Genomic DNA, 21,609 nt, shown 5'->3' with positions numbered 1-21,609 from the left:
TACTTTCAGTGGTTCTTCTGGAATGAAACCATTTTTGCCTGAGGAAAACACGTGAATTTTGGAAGTCAGATTCTTAGAACTTGAATAGATTTTTCACTGTTTATCCAAGATTCATTTAAGCACTTCCTGTTTATTAGAAAGAACCAGACATTGAGAACAGTGCTAGATCATAAAATGAACAAGATAAAGTCTGCCCAGAAAGGGTTTACATACAATGGGAGAGAAGTCTCAGAAGAATCTGGGTTTTTGGTACCTTAGCACCATAGGGACCAATTAGCTCTATACTGATGGATCTGGACGTTCTTTTTTTTTTTTTTAAACAATTTTTTAACGCTTATTTATTTTTGAGAGAAAGAGACAGAGCATGTGTGGGGGAGGGGCAGAGAGAGAGAGGAAGGCACGGAATCCAAAGCAAGCTCCAGGCCCCAAGCTGTCAGCACAGAGCCCTATGTAGGGCTCGAACTTGTGACCACAAGATCATGACCTGAGCTTAAGTCAGACACTTACCCAACTGAGCTACCCAGGCGTCCCCTGGAAGTTATTTAAAATGTACGTTCTTCAATTCAGATAGAATGTTTTTGTTTCAAAACACAGTTACAACAGTATTTTATTTAGAAAACCTTTTTGGATTCACCGAAACAGCAAAAACACAATAATGAAACCCTACGATGCAGGGCCCGGGAATAGGACGAGATAAGAGGGTTCCTAGTGTGAAATGTAGGCAGGCTCTCTCTCCCTGGGCCATGCAAGTACAGGGTCAGTAAGAGGCAGGCTCAGCACCTCCTCAGCTTCCATACGCTAACCCCTCCTGCCTCCCCCTCATTCTGGCCCGGCTTTGAATGTTTACAGAAAATAATCATTTTGCATAATACTTGGTTTTGTACACTTGGCACACTTCATAACAAATGTATTATAAGTTATTCCTGGCTTACCAGAAATGGGACTGTGAAATCTTGGGGGGAAGGGGACCCAGGCCAGGAGACTAGGTCTACTTTGAGGAGAAAGGGGTAGATACTGAGGGAAAGAGGAAACATAATTAGTAGATTAAAATGGCTGCCAGGTTAAAAACTTCCAACTATTCAGAATAGAAGTAATTCTGATACCTAAACTGTTCTTCTGTTATCTAGAACCATTAACTTACGGTTTTGCTGATGTCAAAGAACTTCTTTATTGGACTTTTTCTGAGATCAATATCAAGTGAACTGAACGAATAGTAATAAAACCACTAGAAAAGTTACAAGTCAGTATTAATGTTCTTTCAAGCCAGGTTACTTTGAAGATTAGTACTTGAAGATGGTCTTCTTTTTAGTTTCTTAGTCTAGTTATTGATGGTTATCCAGGACCAAACAAGGAAATTCTGACTGTATTCGGCTTATAGGAATATAACGGAACGGAATATAAGTGAACAAACAATGTAATAAACTTTGTTACTCTGAAAACCTGTTTCATATTTAGGTACGTTAATAAATATGACAAAAGACATTGACAATAAGTAGAAAAGGTTTTTCTATTATACTGAAGTCATGAGAATGTGAAATCAGCTTGTTAAATGTTTAATGTTCAGTGTCAGGTAAGAGTATAAAGCAGCTTTCTGGAAAGTTCCAAATACATAAATAGTAGAACATTTTTCTCTACATTGGCTCAATTCTATTTCCTCTCTACACATGTTTAAGATGTTCAAGAGCTGTCATCCATTTATTTTTGGTTGATGGTAGATTTCTTCTTTCATTTCACTTTAAAATTGAAATTTTTTATCTACCGAAGTGTTAGGTATTGGAACGAAGAATTTCATATATAGCTCTCAGCAGAGCCCGGAGAAGTCTGGCTGTGATTGTGACTTATATTTAAAACTCTTTGGGATGGGCCCTAAATGGGGTTCTGAATATTCCGTGGCAGTAGCAGCAAAACAAAATCATTCCAAGCTGCTGTAAATAGTGCTGTTTGTGTAGAAAGAGGTTTCTTTGCATTGGATAATAAAAAGGCTGAGGCTGCCCTTAGATAACGTGCCTGGGTTTTCAAGGTAAAGCCTTCAAAATCATGAAAATCCTTTTTACCAAGGAAAAATCACAATTCAAAGAAAAAAAACTCACTACTCAAATAGTAAATTAAAATGACCATAAGCAACTTGACCATCTCCCTATATTAAAGATGCCTGTATTTGTGAGCTAGACAAAGTTTTTCTAACACTTAATAGCTTATGAAAAGTTTAAAACATCAAGCCCAAACAAGTTGAAATATTTTAAACGTGTGATTGAAGTTGACTGAGAACATAGTTAAACTGAATTTATTACTACTGTGCCCCTAAAAGCCTTTCCCCCTTAAATGTGACCTGTGTAACCCTGACCTCCAAAGCAATGTAAAATCTAAGTCTGTGAAATAAAGTTTACAGAGAACACTATCCTTCTGGTGACTGAAATCATTACTGGAAACTATTTTCCATGAAAACCTTTATTAAGAAATTCCCCGGGGCACCTGGGTGGCTCAGTTGGTTAAGCATCCCAACTTTGGCTCAGGTCATGATCTCAAGGTTCGTGGGTTCAAGCCTTGTGTCGGGCTTTGTGCTGATAGGTCAGAGCCTGGAGTCTGCTTCGGATTCTATGTCTCCCTCTCTCTCTGACCCTTCCCTGTTCTCATTCTTTCTCTCAAAACTAAATAAACATTAAAAAAAAAAAAGATAATGTGAGAATACACATACACCCACATACATACGTTCATTATACTTGCTGTTTTCTTATTTTTTAAAACATTTTGAACATGAAAACATTTTGAACATGAATTGGCCTGCCCCAAATTTTCATTTTGGATCAGCTACTTCGTCTGTGTTGGAGAGATCAAGATTCATAAATAAATTATATAATCTCATTAAAAAAAACACTATAACCTGAATTTCTAGTAATCTGATGCCTTGAGTAAACAGTTCAGATACATACTTTTCGCCATCCTTTATAGGGTGACTACCTAGGCTCTTTGAATCATCTTCTTTAGAGTGAATGGTGAATTATTTTCATTGAAATTTTATAAAACTGTATGAACATCACAGTTACAAATCTAAAAAACCAAAAGACACTATGGCAAATTTAAGATTAATTTTTTATTTAAGTATTCATATCACATAAAAGTTATTTCATAAAAATATGCCCCATATTAAATAATTTTAAAGATACAAAATTACTTCTATGTAATGCTTTCAATTTCGTTTATCCACTATCATGCATAGTTTGGCCCCTAAGGCTGCCATTGTTGCCTCTCCTGAGGCTGGATACAGGGTGTACCTGCTTCCGTGGGGGGAGCAAGGATCAAGGGCTCTTGGTCAAGGCCAGGCTCCATCACTACTGATGATGTGGAGACACTCGGCACTGGGCACCATGAACACGCTGTTCAAACGTAAATGAGAAAAACAATTTATATGTGCAGCCTTCATGAGGTTTTTTGTATAAAGTGTGTTTCATATCACTGAAGATTTAACTAGTAATGAGCTATATGTAAGTTACTTGACTAGCTCTGAGTCCTTTCCGGTAATATCAATATCCGGCTTCCAACTTCCACTCTTTGAAATATTTCTCCATTGTGCTCCTGGATTTCAAAGTGCCAACATTCACGGTAGGTATGATTTTCTGGGGCTTCAGCCACTGAACAAAACGCTTCATTTCCAGGTAGCTGCTGTGTTCACTGTAAGGGATTCCTGCAACACAAAAGAAAAGATACTGCCTATGAAAAATCAAACTATTAAAACAAAACCCCACACAAGCCCAAAGTAAAATAAAAAATGAAAGTAATCCAGAGTATTTTTGCCAAAAACTTCTTGGTGCTTTATTGCTGATAAAAAAAAAAGTATTAACAACTTTTATGGATAATAGAGATTAAAATGATATAGAAACTTTGAACATTAAAAAATTCTATTGCATTTCTATGTAGACTCTTAATACGTATTTCTATAGATTCTTATTTTTAATTAGGCTTTCTTTTTAAATAATTCTTCTCCTTAAGCACTTCATTCAGCTATGTGTTTCAGGAAAATTCTGGAAAAAAATGAATAAAATTTGAAGAGCAGCCAGCAAGAAGACTCTTGGTTTCCTGAGCAAGTAAGCAGATTCCAGTCCCCAAGCTTTGCACACGTAAAAAATAAGCAAAAAATGTAACAGTAAAAATCAAATCCTAAAAATCCTTTTGTCTTTGCTGAAGACCAAGTACCACAGAGAAAGGGAGAAAGGGTCCTGCCTGGACTTAACTAGAGTCGTCAGGGACTGAAATTAAGTCACTAGTCTAGTGACATCAAAAATGTTTCCATCAGCCACTATTACAGTAAGCAATTTCTGAGGACAAGAGTAAACATCCTCCAAGAAATGACAAAAATGAGTCAAATCTGTCCCTCTTGCTGTCATGGCATCTAATCCAGTCTTCCTGCTGACAGCCTGACAGTGGCACCTGAATGCCTACGTCACAAGTGATGGCTGTGGTCTCCCCCACAGTACCGGCCCCGCAAACGGGACGATCTGTGTTACCAATGCCCGTGCACTCCTAACACGCTCCTTTCTTTCAGTTTATAATGGACTAAAGACACAGCTGTAGAGAATGTAGAGCAATTTGAAACTTGATTTTTTTAAACCTTTTTTTTTTTTAATGTTTATTTCTTTTTGAGACAGAGTGCAAGTGGGGCAAAGCAGAGAGAGAGAGAGGGAGACACAGAATCCAAAGCAGGCTCCAGGCTCTGAGTTGTCAGCACTGAGCCCGATGCGGGGCTCGAACCAAAAAACTGTGAGATCGTGACCTTAGCCGGAGTCAGACACTTAACCAACTAAGCCACCCAGGGGCCCTGAAACTCGATTACTAAAGACTCCCAGGTGCCTGTTTTTCTTGGATCTTATTTTCACAGCTCTTTTTAAAAATGTAATAACAGATATTAACAGTGAAGAAATGTAATAATTATACCGTATATTGAAATGTTTCCTTTGGTCTGGGGAATAATGTCTGCTATACTAGTTAACTTGTTAGAATGTGTCCATCCTGTAGGTCGAAAAGCCAAAATCTGATCATATTTTCCACCGCACTTCTTCAAATGATTCTGTAAAGCCTGTTAAATAAAAATAGGATATTTATTGAATGGTCCATGAAGGTGGGTTATGCGGAAGGAAACAGAACGATCACGCTGGCACAGACTCACCAAGTTGGCACCTGGCAAACATTGATTTGCAATAACCTCAAGCCATACTTCCAAAAAAAGAAAATCAAAATCACTAAAAACAAAAAACAAAAAAACAAACTTTTCCCCTTATCTAAACAAGCTTAAGTACAGTCTGAAAATAAGATGAAGCAACTTTATTTTTTTTAATTTTTTTTACAAATAGTTTATTGTCAAATTGGTTTCCATATAACACCAGTGCTCATCCCCACAAGTGCTCTCCTCCATGCCCATCTCTCCCCTCCCCCACACACTCATCAGTCCTCAGTTTGTTTCTCAGCATTCAAGAGTCTCTCATGGTTTGCCTCTCTCCCTTTCCCCCACCATTTCCCCCCTTCTTCTCCCCCATGGTCCTCAGTTAAGTTCCTCCTAATCCTCTTATACGTGCAAACATATGATATTTGTCCTTCTCTGCCTGACTTATTAGATGAAGCAACTTTAAACATAAGAGTTATGTATTTAAGGATGACCTATCAGATAGCTACCAAAAAAAAAAAAAAGAATAGAAAAAAACTCCAAGTCCTACTATTATGAGGATAGTGAATATACGGCGAGGATGCTGGGGATAATAGCATCTAAGTATCCCTGTTAGAGAATCTAATACTGACACTGGGAAACAGCGAGCCAAACATATCCACATGTGTATGCACAACGGAGGACCGACGGACAGATAGAGAGTGGACACAATGCTATGACCGGCTTCATACTCAACATGCACATTTCAAAGGCACTCTTCTCCAGGGCTTTACTCCTTTTCACTCTTTAAACATGAACTAGAATGCTTTCGATACTTTTCATGCTGTTATGATTGGAAGCACTGTGCTTCCCTAAGAAATCTTGAGTAGAATTTTCCAAACTAAAGTCATCATAAATGAGGACATTTGATGAAATATGACAATCAGTGACCAAAATTCAATCTTTGAAAGATAAGAAAAATCCAAATAAAAAGAGTCATGGGACAAGAGATACCAAAAGTCTAATATTTTTGGTCTTAAGACAAAACCCACAGTGTCAAGGAGTTAGTGTGAATTTATAATACAATCCAGTTTTATGTAAAAAAAATAAAAAATCTCAACTGCACATGGTGTCATCTTGGATTTCTAAAGCTCTTCCTTTTCTTTCTTAATCATACATTCTCTGAGCTACTAAAGTAGTATAAAAGAGTGCTGGTGGAAAGTTCTGAAGAAAACAAAGACAAATCCATGCATCCATCTACTTAGCCCCTCATCTAAATAATATCTGCTCCAGTATTTGGCCAGGTCATGGTGCCAGAGTGGTGGGTCAGAGACACGGCCTTCGCGTACTGGAAGCTTATAGCCTGGCAGGGAGATGGTCAATAAAACCCACTGTACAGATCTTTTTTAAAAATGGAAACCATGTGCCCTTTCTTAACCTTCTAATTCCCATCATGTATTATACCATTGATAACTAAAAGCCTTACTGATTGACCTTTTCACAAAGGATTCATTTTTTAAAATATTTTTTAAAGAAACAGTTGTCTTTTTTTTTCAAGTTTATTTATTTTGAGAGAAAGAGAGACAAAACATGAAGGGCAGAGAGAGGTAGACACAGAATCCAAAGCAGGTTCTGCAAGCACAGAGCCTGATGTGGGGCTTGAACCCGTGAGATCATGACCTGAGCCAAAACCAAGAGTTGGAAGGTCAACCGACTGAGACACCCAGGTGCCCCTTTGAATTTTTTGTTAATGTTTATTTATTTTTGAGAGAGATGGAACAGTAGTGGAAAAGGGCAGAGTGAGAGGGAGACACGGAACCTGAAGCAGGCTCCAGGCTCTGAGCCCAACGTGGGGCTTGAACCCATGAATCGCGAGATCATGACCTGAGCTGAAGTAGAATGCTTAACTGACTGAGGCACCCAGGTGCTGCCTCCCCACAAAAAAGTTTAAGTTATGGATAGATAGCTAAGTTTCCATTATAATCCTCCTGAGGACATTTCGTATAACTGGAATCACATAATATGTAGCCTTTTGTGTCTGATTTCTTTCACTTGGCATAATGTTGCCAAGGCTCATTTACACTGTAGCATATATTATTAATTCATTAATTCATTCCTTTTTGTAGTTGGATAACATTCCTATTTGATAGATATGGTGCATTTTGTTTATCCGTTCATCATTTGATGGATATTTGAGTTGTTCCCACTTTTTTGCTATTACGAATAATGTGGCTGTGAATGTTTGTGTGGAAGCCTTTGTGTGGACATACACCTTTCAATTCTCTTGGGCATACACCTAAGATTAGCTGGTCATATCATCACCCCATGTTTAACTTTTCAAGAATCATCACACTGTTTACCAAAGCAGCTGCACCATTAATCATCTCATAAGCAATAAGTGAGGGTTCCAGTTTCTCCATATACTAACAAATGACATTGTCTCTCTCTTTATTACCACTGTCCCAGGGAGTATGAAGTGGCAGCTCACTGTGGTTTTGATTTACAGTTTCCTGATCAATGATGATCCTCTTTTCTCATGTTTTTTAGGCCATTTGTATATCTTTTCATTCATTTGGCCGTTCATACCTCCTCATTCCATCCTAAGCCCTTCTTATTCCTTCCTTTGCCCTCTACCACCTGGCCTCCTCCAATGTCACTTCACTTAAATGTTCTTGTGCAGGTCACCCCACAGGCTCTAATTGCCAAATTGCCGTTCTTTCCTTACATGACCTCCATGTAGCACAGGGTACCTTTAGAAACTCTTTCATGAAATGCTCTACTCCCTCATTTCTATAAAACTCTGACTCTCCCACCCTTATTATCCTCCTAAATGGGTCATTTGTTCAAAGGGAACAAACTACAATAGTGAGAAATAAAACTGTAAGATAAAAATAATAAAAACATGCCATCCCATCCTCAAGATATCAATGTTCACTTTATGAATAATCAATGATATCTCATTAATCCACACACATTAGATGCCTCCCAAATTTCAAATGTTTCCAAAGATGACTTTAAAGGGACAGAAGTCTGACTTGAGTATCCCTGAATTTTTTTTAATGAATTATATACTTGGGAAAACAGACCATGAAAATTCTGCCTTAATCTCATGAACAAAGGAATAGTTACACCAGTTACAATTTCCTTATTCCAGGGATAGAAGTAAAATAGTCATTTTCTTTTTTTTTTTAATTTTTTAATTTTTAATTTTTTTAAGTTTATATTTTTGAGAGAGCAAGCAAGCAGAGGAGGGGCAGAGAGACGGAGAGAGAGAATCCCAAGCAGGCTCCGCACTGTCAGCGCAGAGCCCAGCGAGGGGCTCAATCTCACGAACTGTGAGGTCATGACCTGGTCTGGAACCAAGAGTCGGACGCCACCTAGATGCCCCTCATTTTCTTAATATAGGGTAAGTTTTATTGTTTATAAGACAGATTCAGCAATTAACATCCTAAGCTATTTCAAAAAGCTCCACAAATGTTACTTCATGAACATGTGAACAAAAGTGAAAAACATTTTTTGTGTGTATACATTATGTTCTTATCTATTTTTAATACACAGTTCTGATGTATTCCATTGCTAGGTATCAAAATGCTGGTAAATGGAATGAAACTTAGTATATGAATAAACCTGACAAGTAAGTCCCCCAAATCAGAGTGAGGTCATATCTTCTGTCTCTTAGTCTCTACCTCAGAACTAACACTAGAACATCCTCTTTGAATGCACTTCCGCTGTTGCACTTAATCCTCACAGCAGGTTAATTTCCAAAATATATCAGTGTTACAGGGGTTTAATATTAATACAGAATAGACCTTAAGACAAGTAAGAACTCTTAGAATTCTCCATTCATTGCTCCACTCACTGGATAGAAATGGAAAACAATCTTAAAAACAGAAGGTGTAAATGATGAGATAGTTGCATACTTTTCTATTTTTATTTCTTTTATGATAGTTCTCTAGTTCCTAGGGCATATGAATTACCCTGTACAGTTGCGTGCACACACACACAAAATAAAAACACTGTAAACTCCACTTAGAAGACCTTCTAGGGCAAAGTTTACTAGGACTCCATTCTAATTCCTCTAAGTTAAATGCAAGTAAAATGGGAGTCCAGTTTATAATCACTGTATTGCCTTTTCTAGTTCATTCTAAAAAGACATCTCATGAATGCTTACCTTAAAGTTAACTTGCATCATTGGGAGAAGGTGAACCAGGGAATTGCACATATCTGTAGTGATGAGGGAGTTAAGTTCTGGGATGTTGAGGCACTGTAAGGTTTTATATTTTTCTTGGGACATGCCCACCTTTGAACCTAAAACATCAGCAATGGCTATAGGCAAAGGAAAAGGTTAAAAATAGTAAAATGAGAGCTTGTGAAAAAAAATTAAGTTACAACCTAATCAAAATTTAAAATAAGAATTTACCAAAAGGAAAAAAAAAAAAAAATTCAAAACGTTCACATTTTTAATATCTCAAAAACACAGCATTATTTTGTTGGTTAACTGTATGAAGTAAAAACTGTGAGAAAGCCAAAGAATTTATTTTTAGGACCTAGTATTTAAAAATTGAGATGTAGAGACAGGGGTAGAGGAAAAGAAGGAACCAAAGTTGGAGGAGTTAAATCTCCGGCTTTGTCACTTCATATCTTAATGTTTGCCGTGAAGCGACCATAATTAGGAAGAAATGCCAAGCATTTTGCAAAATAGTCTAATGCCATCTGGACAAACTACATTTACATATCCAGAAATCACTGATGTACAAAAATGAAAACTGTTCTCTAAAGCAATTAATTGATGGTTATCTTCAAAGAGTGCAGAGATACAGTTATGCAGGAGTAAATTTTCAAAGTTCACTGAAATACTAACATAGGTAGCAGGGACATTTGCTTTGTAAACACTGTATACGTGTAAAGGCTACTGCAAACACACTTCTCAAGTGTTTCCGTTAAGTGAAGCCTTTCAGAGTTTAAATGAATCCAACTCTATCAAATTTTTCTTCAACTTCAAAGGTAATAGTGCACCGTTTCAGGAAAGAAGTATTGAGTGCAAGCACCCAGACTGAAGGGGCTTTATGCAAAAGAGAATCTGATCTTTATAATATATTAATGTAAATTAGATACAGCTACCACCCACCTAGAAAGACTTTCTCTTTTCCAATAGAGTAAGTGCCACAGACAACAAGAAGACGTGGGTTTAGAGTTACTGCCTCAAAGGCCGTGTTGATGGCAAACTGGATAACCTCTTGCTGAGATGGGAAGGAGTATTCAGGGCTGCAGTATCTGTAATATGTTAAATACAGCACTTATTAAATGAGCAACAAGAAAGCCTGAGCATTAAGCTGGATGTTGTTCTAGAAAGCAAGCTTTAGCAAGCGTACGGACAGCAGCAGCGTAACATATTAACACCCCTGCGGTTCTGTCACTGTCGATGGTTAAAATGCTTGTGAAGGGCCGGGGCTCATTTTTGTTGGGGTTCTGCATCTTCAATGTATCTTTTTCATGTTTCTTTTATCCCCCCTGTATAAAGAAACTGCCTGTTTTTCTTCAAGGACTGCTTAAGCCGACCTGCTATTTTAGCTGTGAATGATAAACCTCAGCAGCTTTTTTGTTTTAACCCCAATCACTATCAAAGAAAATACTAGTGACAGGGGTTATCTCTGAACTAAAGAATTCTGATTTCGTTTAAAAATTAAAATGATGAAACCAAATATGAATGTACTGAAGTAGTTTTAAATCAGACAGTGAATATTCACATGGTCATCTGCTCTTCTGAGGAGATACAGAAATATGTACAGTATTATAAAAATACTACAGATCTGGTTGGGTCTACCTCAATACAGTAACACCAAATGGAAAATTAACCCTCAGACCACTAGCTAGTTGTCTCTACTTGGAATGAAAATTAAGCACTTTTTTTACTTAAAAAAAGTCATAAAGTACGAACATCAAAGAAACATATTTTTCCCCATTTTAAAATTGTTTGCGTTGGTCAGCCATAATAATAGAGAAGACACTTAGGTGTCTTAAGTGACTTAGGTCACTTTTTAGGGATAAAAAAACTCACAAAGAAATTCAGAATTCTATGTAGAGCAAAACTAAGTAACAAAAAAGGTGGGTTTTTTACATATCATTTTCTTAACTTATCTAGTGTTTCAAGTATTAAGAAATTTTTTAAAAATGGAAAAATTAGCTATAGTGTTAGAAAACTGGATGTGGAAAGGCCATCTTTTATTAAAATATGCCATACGAACTCACTTCTTGAAAAAGGTTGAAATAGTTGATATAATTAAATTCTAACAAAATGATGAGGTATTTTAATATATAATAAAAAATGGCTGGTGCCATTATGTTTATACAACATTTAGGAATTCAGGGTTGTCGCTTAAGAATTACATTTTGGACAAATGAACAAGAATTTTGAATATTCTGAAACAGAATCGCATTTTGGCTTCTGTTTCTTCTCCACAATTATACTTACTAGTTACATAGGTGCTGTGGAAAAATAAAAGAGTGTTTCCTAGAGTTTGTCCTCCACTTTCTCTTCCTTGTTTCAGTAACAGGATTCTCACATAAACCATATTTTCAAAAGGAAATTACAAAATAGAAAAAATTGAGTCACAGCTGGTTAGGACTAGGTCACCTCAAACTTGTTCTCCAGCAAATATGTATTTTTTCAAACGGCATTTCTCTAATAAATAGTTAGGATAGTAATTGATAATAAGCCATCATTTTGATTGCCTAAGCAACTGTGCAGATTATTCATGATATACGGGGCAAATACTGTCAGTGGGAAAAGGAAGCATACAAGCAAAGCCTCTCTTACGTTGTATCTAAGTAAAGCGTGTGGACTTTCTGGCCCGCGAGAAGAGAACGTTCCATGGTGGGGTGTGCTCGGAAGTCTCCGGTGTGTAATAGGACTTTACCATTAGGAAGGTAGAACAGGATCATGACAGCACCTGGACAGCTGAACACAAACATTTCGAAGGAATATTGTTAACATGTGCACGGAAGCCAAAGGAAGAGCACTCATTCATTATCAGCGGGTGAAGACGCTCTAGCAGCTGATGGCTCGGCACAGCACTGCACTACAGAGGAAATGTAGCATTTTCACTTTAGCAAAGTTTATATCATGAAAAAAAAAAAAAAAGAAATCCGGGTGCAGAAAAGGATTAATTCAGCAGGCCAGGTTTGTTCAAACTCCACACTTCCCCCCCTAAGACCTGTCTTTAGGATTAGTCTTTGGCTGGCCCTTGAGAGATGAGTTCTGAGCTCTGGGAATATTCTGCCTGGTAAGAGTGCTCTGTGGGCCTGATGCACGGGGCCACGTGTGGCTAGCTGGACCGGAGAGTCTATGCTAACAGTGTTATCTATGGTGAATACCTGTTTTTGCTCTCTGGGGCTGGGGTCTGAGTAGCCGAGGCAAGTCACGTGGGTGCTGCATGTACACATGACTGACGCTTGATAAAAGCCCTGGCTGGACTCCAGGCTCCGATGAGCTTCCCAGCTCGGCCAGGCTTTGCGTGTGTGGTGACACCTGATTGCTGGGAGAACTAAGTATGTCTGTGCCACTCGCTAGAAGAAGGCACCTGGAAACTTGGGCCTGGTCTCTCCTGGACTTTGCCCCCGTTTGCCTTTTCCCTTTGCTGATTTTAATCTGAATCCTTTCACCATAACCATGAGTACGACAGCTTTTCTGAGTCCCGTGGGTCCTCCTAGTGAGCCACGGTAGACTTGGGGATGACCTGACATACTGGGACTTGGAAATTACTGCCCAAACACGTGGAACTTTAGTTTTGAATTTTAGGAAGAAGTAGGACATAATTACTTTTGTAATTAAAAACTTCCCCTTAGCTTTCTGCCCTAAAACTTCAGATGAATAACTGAACTGGGAAAGAAATAATACCAATATTATCAATAATAATAATACCAAGCCTGGGAAAGAATACCAATAATACCAATATACACAACATCTTTCAGAAAATAGAGGAGGAAGGAATACTTCACGAGGCCATCATTACCCTAATGTCAAAGCCAGACAAAAACATAAATAAAAAACAACAACAACAAAGAACAACAACTACAGACTAACATCCATTATGAAAACCAGACACAGAAGTCTCTAACACAATATCTGGCATGTCAAATCCAGCAATATATATTGTTAAAAGGATAATCCATGAAGATTAAGTGTGGTTTATCCAAGGAATGCAAGGCTGGTTTAACATTCGGAAAACCCATCATGATTATTTACCCCGTTAACAATATAAAGGAGAAAAGTTATATGATTGTCCCAGTGGGTGAAGGAGCATGTGACAAAATTCAATACCCATTCATGATGACAAACTGTAGACCAGGAACAGAGGGCATCTTCCTCAACCTCATACAAAGGCATTTATGAAAAACCTATTGCCAACATCAAGCTCAATGAGAAAGACCAAAAGCTTTCTTCTTAGGGTCAGGAACAAGGCAGCACCTCTGCTCTCACTACTGAGAGGTCTGAGCCAGGAACAAAAACAAGAGGGAAAAAAAGCACTCTGAATGGAAAGAAGTAAAACAAAACGGTCTATACTTGCAGATGACGTGAACATACATGCAGACAATTTCTACAAATCTACAAAAAACTGACTACAGCTAATGTGCGAGTTTAGCAAGGTCTCAGGATACAAGGTCAATTAACAAAAATCAGTTGTCCGTCAAGAGGTGAATAAAGATATTGTAGTGTGCCCATGCAACTGGTAACACTCAGCAATAAAAAGGAACAAACTACGGATACACACATCAGCATGAATGGATCTCAAAAACATGATGAAGGACTGAAGCTGGATGCAAAAGAGTAGATACTATGCGATTTCATTTAGCTGAATCCCTAGGGTGCAGGAAATGAAAGACAAATCTAACCCATAGTGATAGGAAAGAGATCAATGGTTCCATGGGCCAGAGTCAGTTGGGAATTGACTGAGAAGGACCATAAGGAAGCCTTTTAGGGTGGGGAAAATGTCCTCTCTTTTTATTGTGGTGGGCATTACATGGGTGGGTATTTTTGTCAAAATTCTGCAAACACTTAAAATGGCTGTTTATATAAATTATACCTAATAAAGTTGACTTTAAAAAATCAGAACTTGAGTTGTCATAATTGGTGATTAAAAAAAGAAACAGAAGTTGGCAGACAAGAAGTAAAAGGCAACCTGAAGATGGAGCATGGGTCTGTATTTTTGGAGAGCTAGTCTCAATTTTAATTCTCTAAGCATCTATGATCTCTAAGGTACACAAGGCTAACATTGTATGAAAAGTAGAAGGAAGTGTGGTTGAGAGTANACCAACAAAGAGAGGGAAAAAGGGAAACCATTTCCAAGAAAAAATTTTCCAAGCCTTTAGTATCAAAAGCTTGAAGAATTTCTTAAAAGGGAAAAAAAATTCTCTAGTATCTGAATGGAGTACAATCTGTTAACTTATATAAATGATATTAAAGAAAATGGCAAAAAATTAAAAAAAAATAAAGAATATGGCAAAAGGTTATCTCTTCAAAACAGCAGCAACATGATAAAATATTTTTTAAAAAAATAAGAGGGATGTCATATATCAAGCACAGTAATTTAAGCAGCATTAAAAATGGGTTAGGTAACATTTAAAGGATCTCACTATATTTAATCTCTGATTCCATAATCAGGTACATTGTTGTTGTTGTTTTTCCAAAAGGAGAAACATGTTTTACTCAAGTTTATAAAAAGAGCAATCACATTAGTTCCAATAAAAAATTCTTAAATAGATATACTAATTTTTTAAAAAATATTTTAAAAAATAGGCCAGCCTTAAGGTGACTTTAATACTTACTGATTAGCATCAAGCAAAACAACTTTTATATCATTTACTATACATTCGGTGTCCATCGGCAGAGGATGGACGTATTGCTTTTGCATGTGAAGTTTGCTCCTCAACAAATTGCCAGTTATCTGCAAAACAGAACGCACATATTGCTGACACAGCAAAACACTAGATAAGTCTTCTGTTTCACATCTAGTTTAGAACCAAGTATCTTAGTCTCCCTGCTCCCCCACTAATATTCATGGAAACCCTCCAGAATACCAGAAAAAAACTTCCTAAAATGACTGTCGCAATTCTGTTTAAACACTGTCACTGGCTCTCCCTATCCGTGCAAAGTCCCTCACCCCCGGAAGACAAACAAAACCCCTTGTGAGCCGGCCCCTGCTCATTTCTGTGGGTTTATCTTCTGTTATTCCCTATGTCACGGCTAGCCATTCTGAGTTATCTGAAGTGCCTGGGACGGGTCAATCTCTCTAAGGTGTGTGTGCCCTTATACAAACTCTACTCTCTACCTAGAATGCCCTCTCCTCTCTCTTCCACCTGGTTCTGGAATCGGACAGGCCTGCATTCAAATTCTGGCTCTGCCATTATTAGCTCTATGCCTTGGGGCACATCATTTAACCCCTCTCCCAGCCCGAGTTGCCTCATTAATGGAAAGAGGTTAGGGGCGCATGGGTGGCTCAGTTGGTTGCGTGTCTGACTTTGGCTCAGGACATGATCTCACAGCTTGTAAGTCTGAGCTCCATTTGGGCTCACTGCTGTAGGCATAGAGCCTGCTTCAGATCCTTGTTCCCTCTCTCTCTGTCCCTTCCCCACTCATGTTTTCTCTCTCTCTCTCAAAAATAAATGAAAAAAAAAAAACTGAAAAAAGAGGTTAATTCAAGAATGAGGATTAAATCAAATTCTAGCCAAATCCCTTAGTAGTAGGCATTAAAATAGTCTCTTTCTTTCTCTCTCTTTCTTTCTTTGAGAGAGAGAGAGAGATACATGAGTGGTAGATGGAGAGAGAATCTTAAGCAGTCTCCAAACCTGCTTTGACAAAGTTTGATATGGGGCTCGATCTCACAACCCTGAGATCATGACTTGAACTGAAATCAGGAGTCAGATGCTTAGCTGAGTGAACCACCCAGGCACCCCTAAAATAGTCACCTTTTAATAATTAATTCAAGGTATCTCTTCCACCAGGAAACTTTCTCTGACCTTGGCCTGGGACACTGTAAAGCACTTTCTCCTACATTCTGCTCAGTTTTCTACCACCCCAACACAGTGTATTTGGGAAAGTGTCCACTGAAGGCCATGAGTGCCTTGAAGTTAGGTATTTTGTCTTGAATGCCTTTGTAGGTACTCATTAACTACTCATTCAACACTAGGATGAAACCTAGGTGTTTTAGTGCACTGTGAAGTAGTTTACGGTTTCTGAATAATAAAGCATTTAAAAAAAACGCTATTGTAACGATTGACAATAACTCATTTAATTTTAGAATCTTAATGTGGAATCTGTTTTCTCATGGCTTTTCTAGTAGGATGACAGATCTTACAATGTTAATTACTCTTTTCAACCACATTACTTAGAAATTTGCTGCATCCCATACATTCAGAGTTTAGAATACTAAAACTTACCTCACTGCAATAAACTGGGAAGGTGAAGTTTTTAGACAATCCGGCGTAATGGTCAGAATGAAAATGTGTGAGAAAATAGGCTGTGCAACCTTCGACCAGTCCATACTGGAAGGCATCAACTGTAATGCCAGTCCCTGTCATGAAAAGAGCACACAGCTACTTGAGCAATAGCTGCCGGGGTGAAAGATACTCAATTGGAATGCAACTAGATCCAACCTTCTAACCAACTTGAGGCCAACTGAGCTTTATAACCTAAAAACTTATGCCACATAAATTCAGCAAGAGCGGATACTAGAAATGAAAATAATTCTTGAGACTTTCTAGTAAATAACCCAACGTTGGCCTTGTTTTTTTAGTGAATAACTGTACCAAAAGAAATTAAAATGCTAAGCGACAAACCAATTATTTCTTTGTTTTCCTGACTTAAAATCTTTTACTTCTACAAAACAGCAAAAGGAAAATGCTACTTTCTTGTTATTTTATTCTATTCTGGCAATGGATACTGGGGGCAAACATGGTTGAAGTCTCAAGTAATCTTACATGTTACAGTGGCTGAGGCGCTCCAAAGGGCCACATACAATAACAGATGAACAGCATGTGTATAGTATTCGAATTTCACCGTGGGGGATGGGAGGAAGAAGGGAAATGAGAAAATAAATTCTAGGTGCCTGCTGGCTGAGTCGGCATGTAACTCTTGATCTCAGGGTTGTGAGTTCAAGCCCTACAAATGGATGCAGAGGTTACTTAAAAATAAAATCTTTTTAAAAAATGCCCCAAAAAGGCTACTGAGAGGAGCAATAAAGAGAAATGGTTGAGGTGTTCTGAAAAATGTTCACGAAAGAAATAGCCAAGTGTGTGGATTGGGATGAGTGTGAAGCATAGCTTCATGATCCCACTGAGGCTTATCCACATGTGGCACGCTAGTCTNACTTCAAAAATCACTGTGACTTAAAAAAAAAAAAAAAAAAAAAAAATGCATCACAGGAATCATTAAAGACAAAACTGGTGCTATCATGTATATAAATGCTATTCCCTACATAAACATTTCGAATTACAGATCGGGAACATCAAAGCACTTTAAAAATCTTTCTGAAACCAGATATATTCTGGCAGTTTTATATTCTCTTCAGAAGAGCTACTGGTTTCTTCGATAATAAAATTCATTTTACTACATATTTTTGAAGTATTTTGAATACTGTGTATTCACTTACGAAGGCACTGAGAGTTATAAAATATGAAAAGGCTGAGAAACTAAGTCATGATGTGGATTAAAACTATTTGACATTGATTATGACCTATGCAATTTGTTAATTTTCTGTCAGTGAGGCTATGTAGCACTCTGTATTTCTCTTCAGTGCATAGAGACTGTTTTTATCATAACTCCTTACAGAGGGAGGCTTCCCCCCTTCCATATGAAGTGGACCTTTACTCACCTGTGTCAAATCTGTAATATCCATCTACTAGTATAGTATCCTGTACATAGATATTTCTATAGATTTACATTTAATAAAAGTTTGCTGCATTGAATGGGGCAAAAGCATGGAAGAAGGCAAAACAAAAGTTACAGGTCAATGAATTATCATAAAAAACAAAAGGAATACATATACAAATTGGTTTATACAAACAGACACACAACCTGGGGAACAAACATGAAATTTTAAGTCAATTCTTTGTAGATATACTAAACATTGGCATTTCAACTTACCAGGTATTTTCTTATAGAATGGACATGTCTTTTTTCTTCCTTGTCCTGCATTAGGTGACTCTGGGATTTTTGTGTTCCCTCTCTGCTGCCTGCCGCCAGCTGATTTTTTGAAGACTTTATCCTTCCTTAAATTGACGGTTTCGGATTCTGTCCCATTAATTAGGTGATGTGACCTCTTCTGATGTGCTCCTGCCTGTAGTGAATCTGACTTTCTCGGTCGCTTTCTTTGATGCGGTGACTGCTCAAATTCCACAGAGGGTGGCGTCTCGCTTAAATTCTTCGCATCGAATTCTGAATCACTTAAAGATCTTTCTGCTTTCCTTTTGCGCTGCTGCTGCCGCCGCCGGGACCTCTTTTCCTTAGGACTCACAGCTGGATGTAAGTTCAGCCCTTCTACTGTGCTTCCCTCCAGCAACTTGTCTTCTTTTCTTTTGGGTGGCAGCCCGAAATAAACACCTATATCCATTTGTTTCATTACCTTGGGAGAAGACTGTGTCGCAGGACACTTTGGACCAGACGGCGACATTTTCAGAGACCCAGCTGCAGCAGTCATACTAGATTTCTCTGTATTTGGAATTGTACCTTTACTGCCCTGTATACCCCCTAATGCCTTTCCGCAGACACATGTACAGTTAGCACTGTTCTTACCACTGAAGTTCTTACTTGAGGATTTTCTAATTTTACCTTGGGTTGGATGGAAAGAACGATCCCCTTCTCCCTGGCTTTCAAAAGCTTTTGGTACTTCACTATTAAGTAATGGAAGGGAGAGCTGATTGCAAACAGCTGATTCTTCAGTGACCTGTTTCCTTTTATTTGACTGACATTTAGGCTGGCCAGGTTTTGCCATGACAGCTTGATAACTGGAAGTGAGGCCCTCTGCTAATGCCGATGGAAACAACACAAAATCATCACCAGTGTATGTTCCGCCATCACACAAAGTAATACTGTTATTCTGGAAAAGAAGCTGAGATGGACCAGTTAGCGTGCTGTATTTGTACAGTGCTTCCTCATGTCTGTCCTGAGCTAAGAAGCGGGGCATGTCGGGCCCACTCTCCTGCTGGTCTTTCAGTGAGGAGCCATGGAGGCTCTGAAACAAAGTAGGGCTGGTGTCACCTTCCAGGCTGCCATCTTTAGAGCTTTCGGTGAACAGCAGCTCCTGCTGTGAATCACCTAGCTTTTCATCTAGATCGTACATTTCCTCATCACTTTGAAGTGGAGAGTAAGAGATTTCATAGCTGCTAAAGTCACTTTCTGGTGCTGGCAAGGGTGTGCGTTCTGAGTTGTTCTGGCTGCTTAATTCTTCAGCAAGAGGCAAACCAACTCCAACCAGTGTGTCATCATTAACACGTTCTGGAAGTCGCGGGGTTTGTTGGGACGTTTGGAGATTTGTCCAAGAAGAAGAAATCTTTGTACTGGTTTCAGTGGGAGACCGGGATTTCTTCAGGCATTGTGTCACCGGTGAGGGGGGAGTTGAAACATTTTTTACGTTTTCCGCTTGTTTCTGATGCAAAGACCATCTTTCCTCAAGGCTACAGAGGAAGCCTGAATTAGTCTCACTGCAACAACCCCCTGACGCAGGTGGTGGGCTGCTGAGAGGACTATTGCTGGCTCTGCTCTGAGCCAGTAGCAGGTGAGTGTATCTCTTGAAATGAGAAGGAATTGTGGAGGTACATAGAAGACCATCAGGACACTCTGAAAATTTTAACAAAGTAAAAAGTAATAGTGGATCAAAGCACAGACAGAGTCACACATAAGTGAAAAGCAATCAGTCCTACTTTGAAGCCTTAGGACCATAGCTATCTTTATTTATACCATCAAAAGATCCTGCATAAAATAAAAATAATCTGGCATGGTTTTCCAAGGTGCTAGGTATTCTTTTTAAATCAAATATTTTTAAAGTTTCTTTTCAGATCATCTTTTTAAAAAAAAAAAATTCTAAGACTAATACCTTCCCCCCAGCCTCCACCCCAAGTAACTCTCACAAATATGAGCTCCTTCAAAATGCTGTTCATGCTTTACATGAGGTATTTACAGTGCTGAATAGCCCACTACTGCTCAGGCAATAAAGAGTGAAAAAGACTAGTAAGTCTCCCAGAGAACTAAAGTTCTACCCCAATTTTTATCTTACCAAATAACATGGATTTGGGACAACTAAAGTACCCAGTTAGGGTCCATTTTTTAATATTCATACTGCATAGGATAAGAGTACTAACAGTCTTAATTAGTAACAGCTGTTCATACACTGACTATTTTAGATTCTAAGATTTGAAATTCAATTTGATAAACTGGTGAATAAGAAGGCTTTCATACTAATCTGGAGAGTACTCCCCATCACACTATTATAATTGAGAAAGATTCTGTAAACCATCGTGGCAAATCCCCTTATGTGTTAATTTCTAGGTTTATATATAAAAAAAGGACCCCCCTCTCCCACCCCAAAAAGATGTTACATTAAACTAGAAGACCTCATTGCTTAATTTAAAACCACCTCCTTGAAGTATTTGTTATGGAACAGAATTCAATTTAAGAAGAGTCCATCTGAGATTCTATTCAAAGGAGTTTAGGCAGTGAAAAACCAAAAGAAAGACCTCTTTGAGGTGTTTCATCATAAGACATTTCACCCTGAGGCACTCACTGCTCCCATTTCTGAATTTCAAGCCACTTTAAAGCACATTACCAGCATTTGATAAGGCATTCACTTTATCAAAAAAGCTAAAACCAATTTTTTTTTAAAGTTCTTTTGCATCTTCATGCAGTACTTTAAAATAACTGGAGGTTAATAATAAAATGTCTTCTGATTCATACATAACATATAAGCCATATTGAGTAGTATTTTTATTTTGCTGAATTTTAATTCTTTGAGATTTAGAAATCTATATATGGTTATGTGATAACTTTGAAATACACAAATCATCATAACCCATTCTTCACATACTCCAAGTAGGACTTCCTACGTTAAACATGACATTATGTATCTTAAAAGATAATAAAAGCATAGCATTACTTCATTTATACTTGGCACATTTTAAATTAGAATCTTAAAAACCCGAGATTCCTTCCCAGTTTTTCTTTCTGTACAATGCCATGACAAATCCAACATAATCACATTTAGAAGACTTGACTCTAGGGGCACGTGCGTGGCTCACAAAATGAGCATCCCGACTCTTGATTTCGGCTCGGGTCATGGTCTCATGGTTCATGAGTTCAAGCCCAATGCTGGAGTGCGGAGCCCGCTTGGGATTCTCTCTCCCTCTTTCTCTCTGCCTCTCTTCTGCTTGTGTGCATGCTCTCTCAAAATAAATTAATTAATTAAAAAAAAAAAAGACTTGACTAA

General features: G+C 38.1%; 1 protein-coding gene across 6 annotated transcripts in view; it reads right to left on the bottom strand.

The window, feature by feature from the left end:
* Positions 1 to 3,111: 3,111 nt before the first annotated feature.
* Positions 3,112 to 21,609, bottom strand: part of DCLRE1A (DNA cross-link repair 1A) — a 20,936-nt gene continuing 2,438 nt past the window's right edge. For 5 of the 6 annotated variants that reach the window (XM_077779555.1, XM_077779557.1, XM_077779554.1 and 2 more), the window contains 8 exons: positions 18,276 to 19,967; positions 16,571 to 16,704; positions 14,960 to 15,078; positions 11,952 to 12,092; positions 10,263 to 10,408; positions 9,306 to 9,460; positions 4,930 to 5,071; positions 3,112 to 3,682 (listed from right to left, as the gene is read on the bottom strand). In XM_077779555.1, coding sequence (XP_077635681.1) covers positions 3,522 to 3,682; positions 4,930 to 5,071; positions 9,306 to 9,460; positions 10,263 to 10,408; positions 11,952 to 12,092; positions 14,960 to 15,078; positions 16,571 to 16,704; positions 18,276 to 19,967 — 2,690 coding nt within the window. In that variant the 3' untranslated portion in view covers positions 3,112 to 3,521. The remainder of the gene's footprint in view (positions 3,683 to 4,929; positions 5,072 to 9,305; positions 9,461 to 10,262; positions 10,409 to 11,951; positions 12,093 to 14,959; positions 15,079 to 16,570; positions 16,705 to 18,275; positions 19,968 to 21,609) is intronic. The other variant, XM_077779558.1, reaches the window with a different exon arrangement.

The sequence above is a fragment of the Crocuta crocuta genome, unplaced genomic scaffold (assembly GCF_008692635.1).
Source record: "Crocuta crocuta isolate KB4526 unplaced genomic scaffold, BGI_CrCroc_1.0 scaffold138, whole genome shotgun sequence".
NCBI lineage: Eukaryota > Metazoa > Chordata > Mammalia > Carnivora > Hyaenidae > Crocuta > Crocuta crocuta.
Note: the sequence above shows the minus strand (reverse complement) of the source record. Positions and strands in the feature narration are given on the sequence as shown.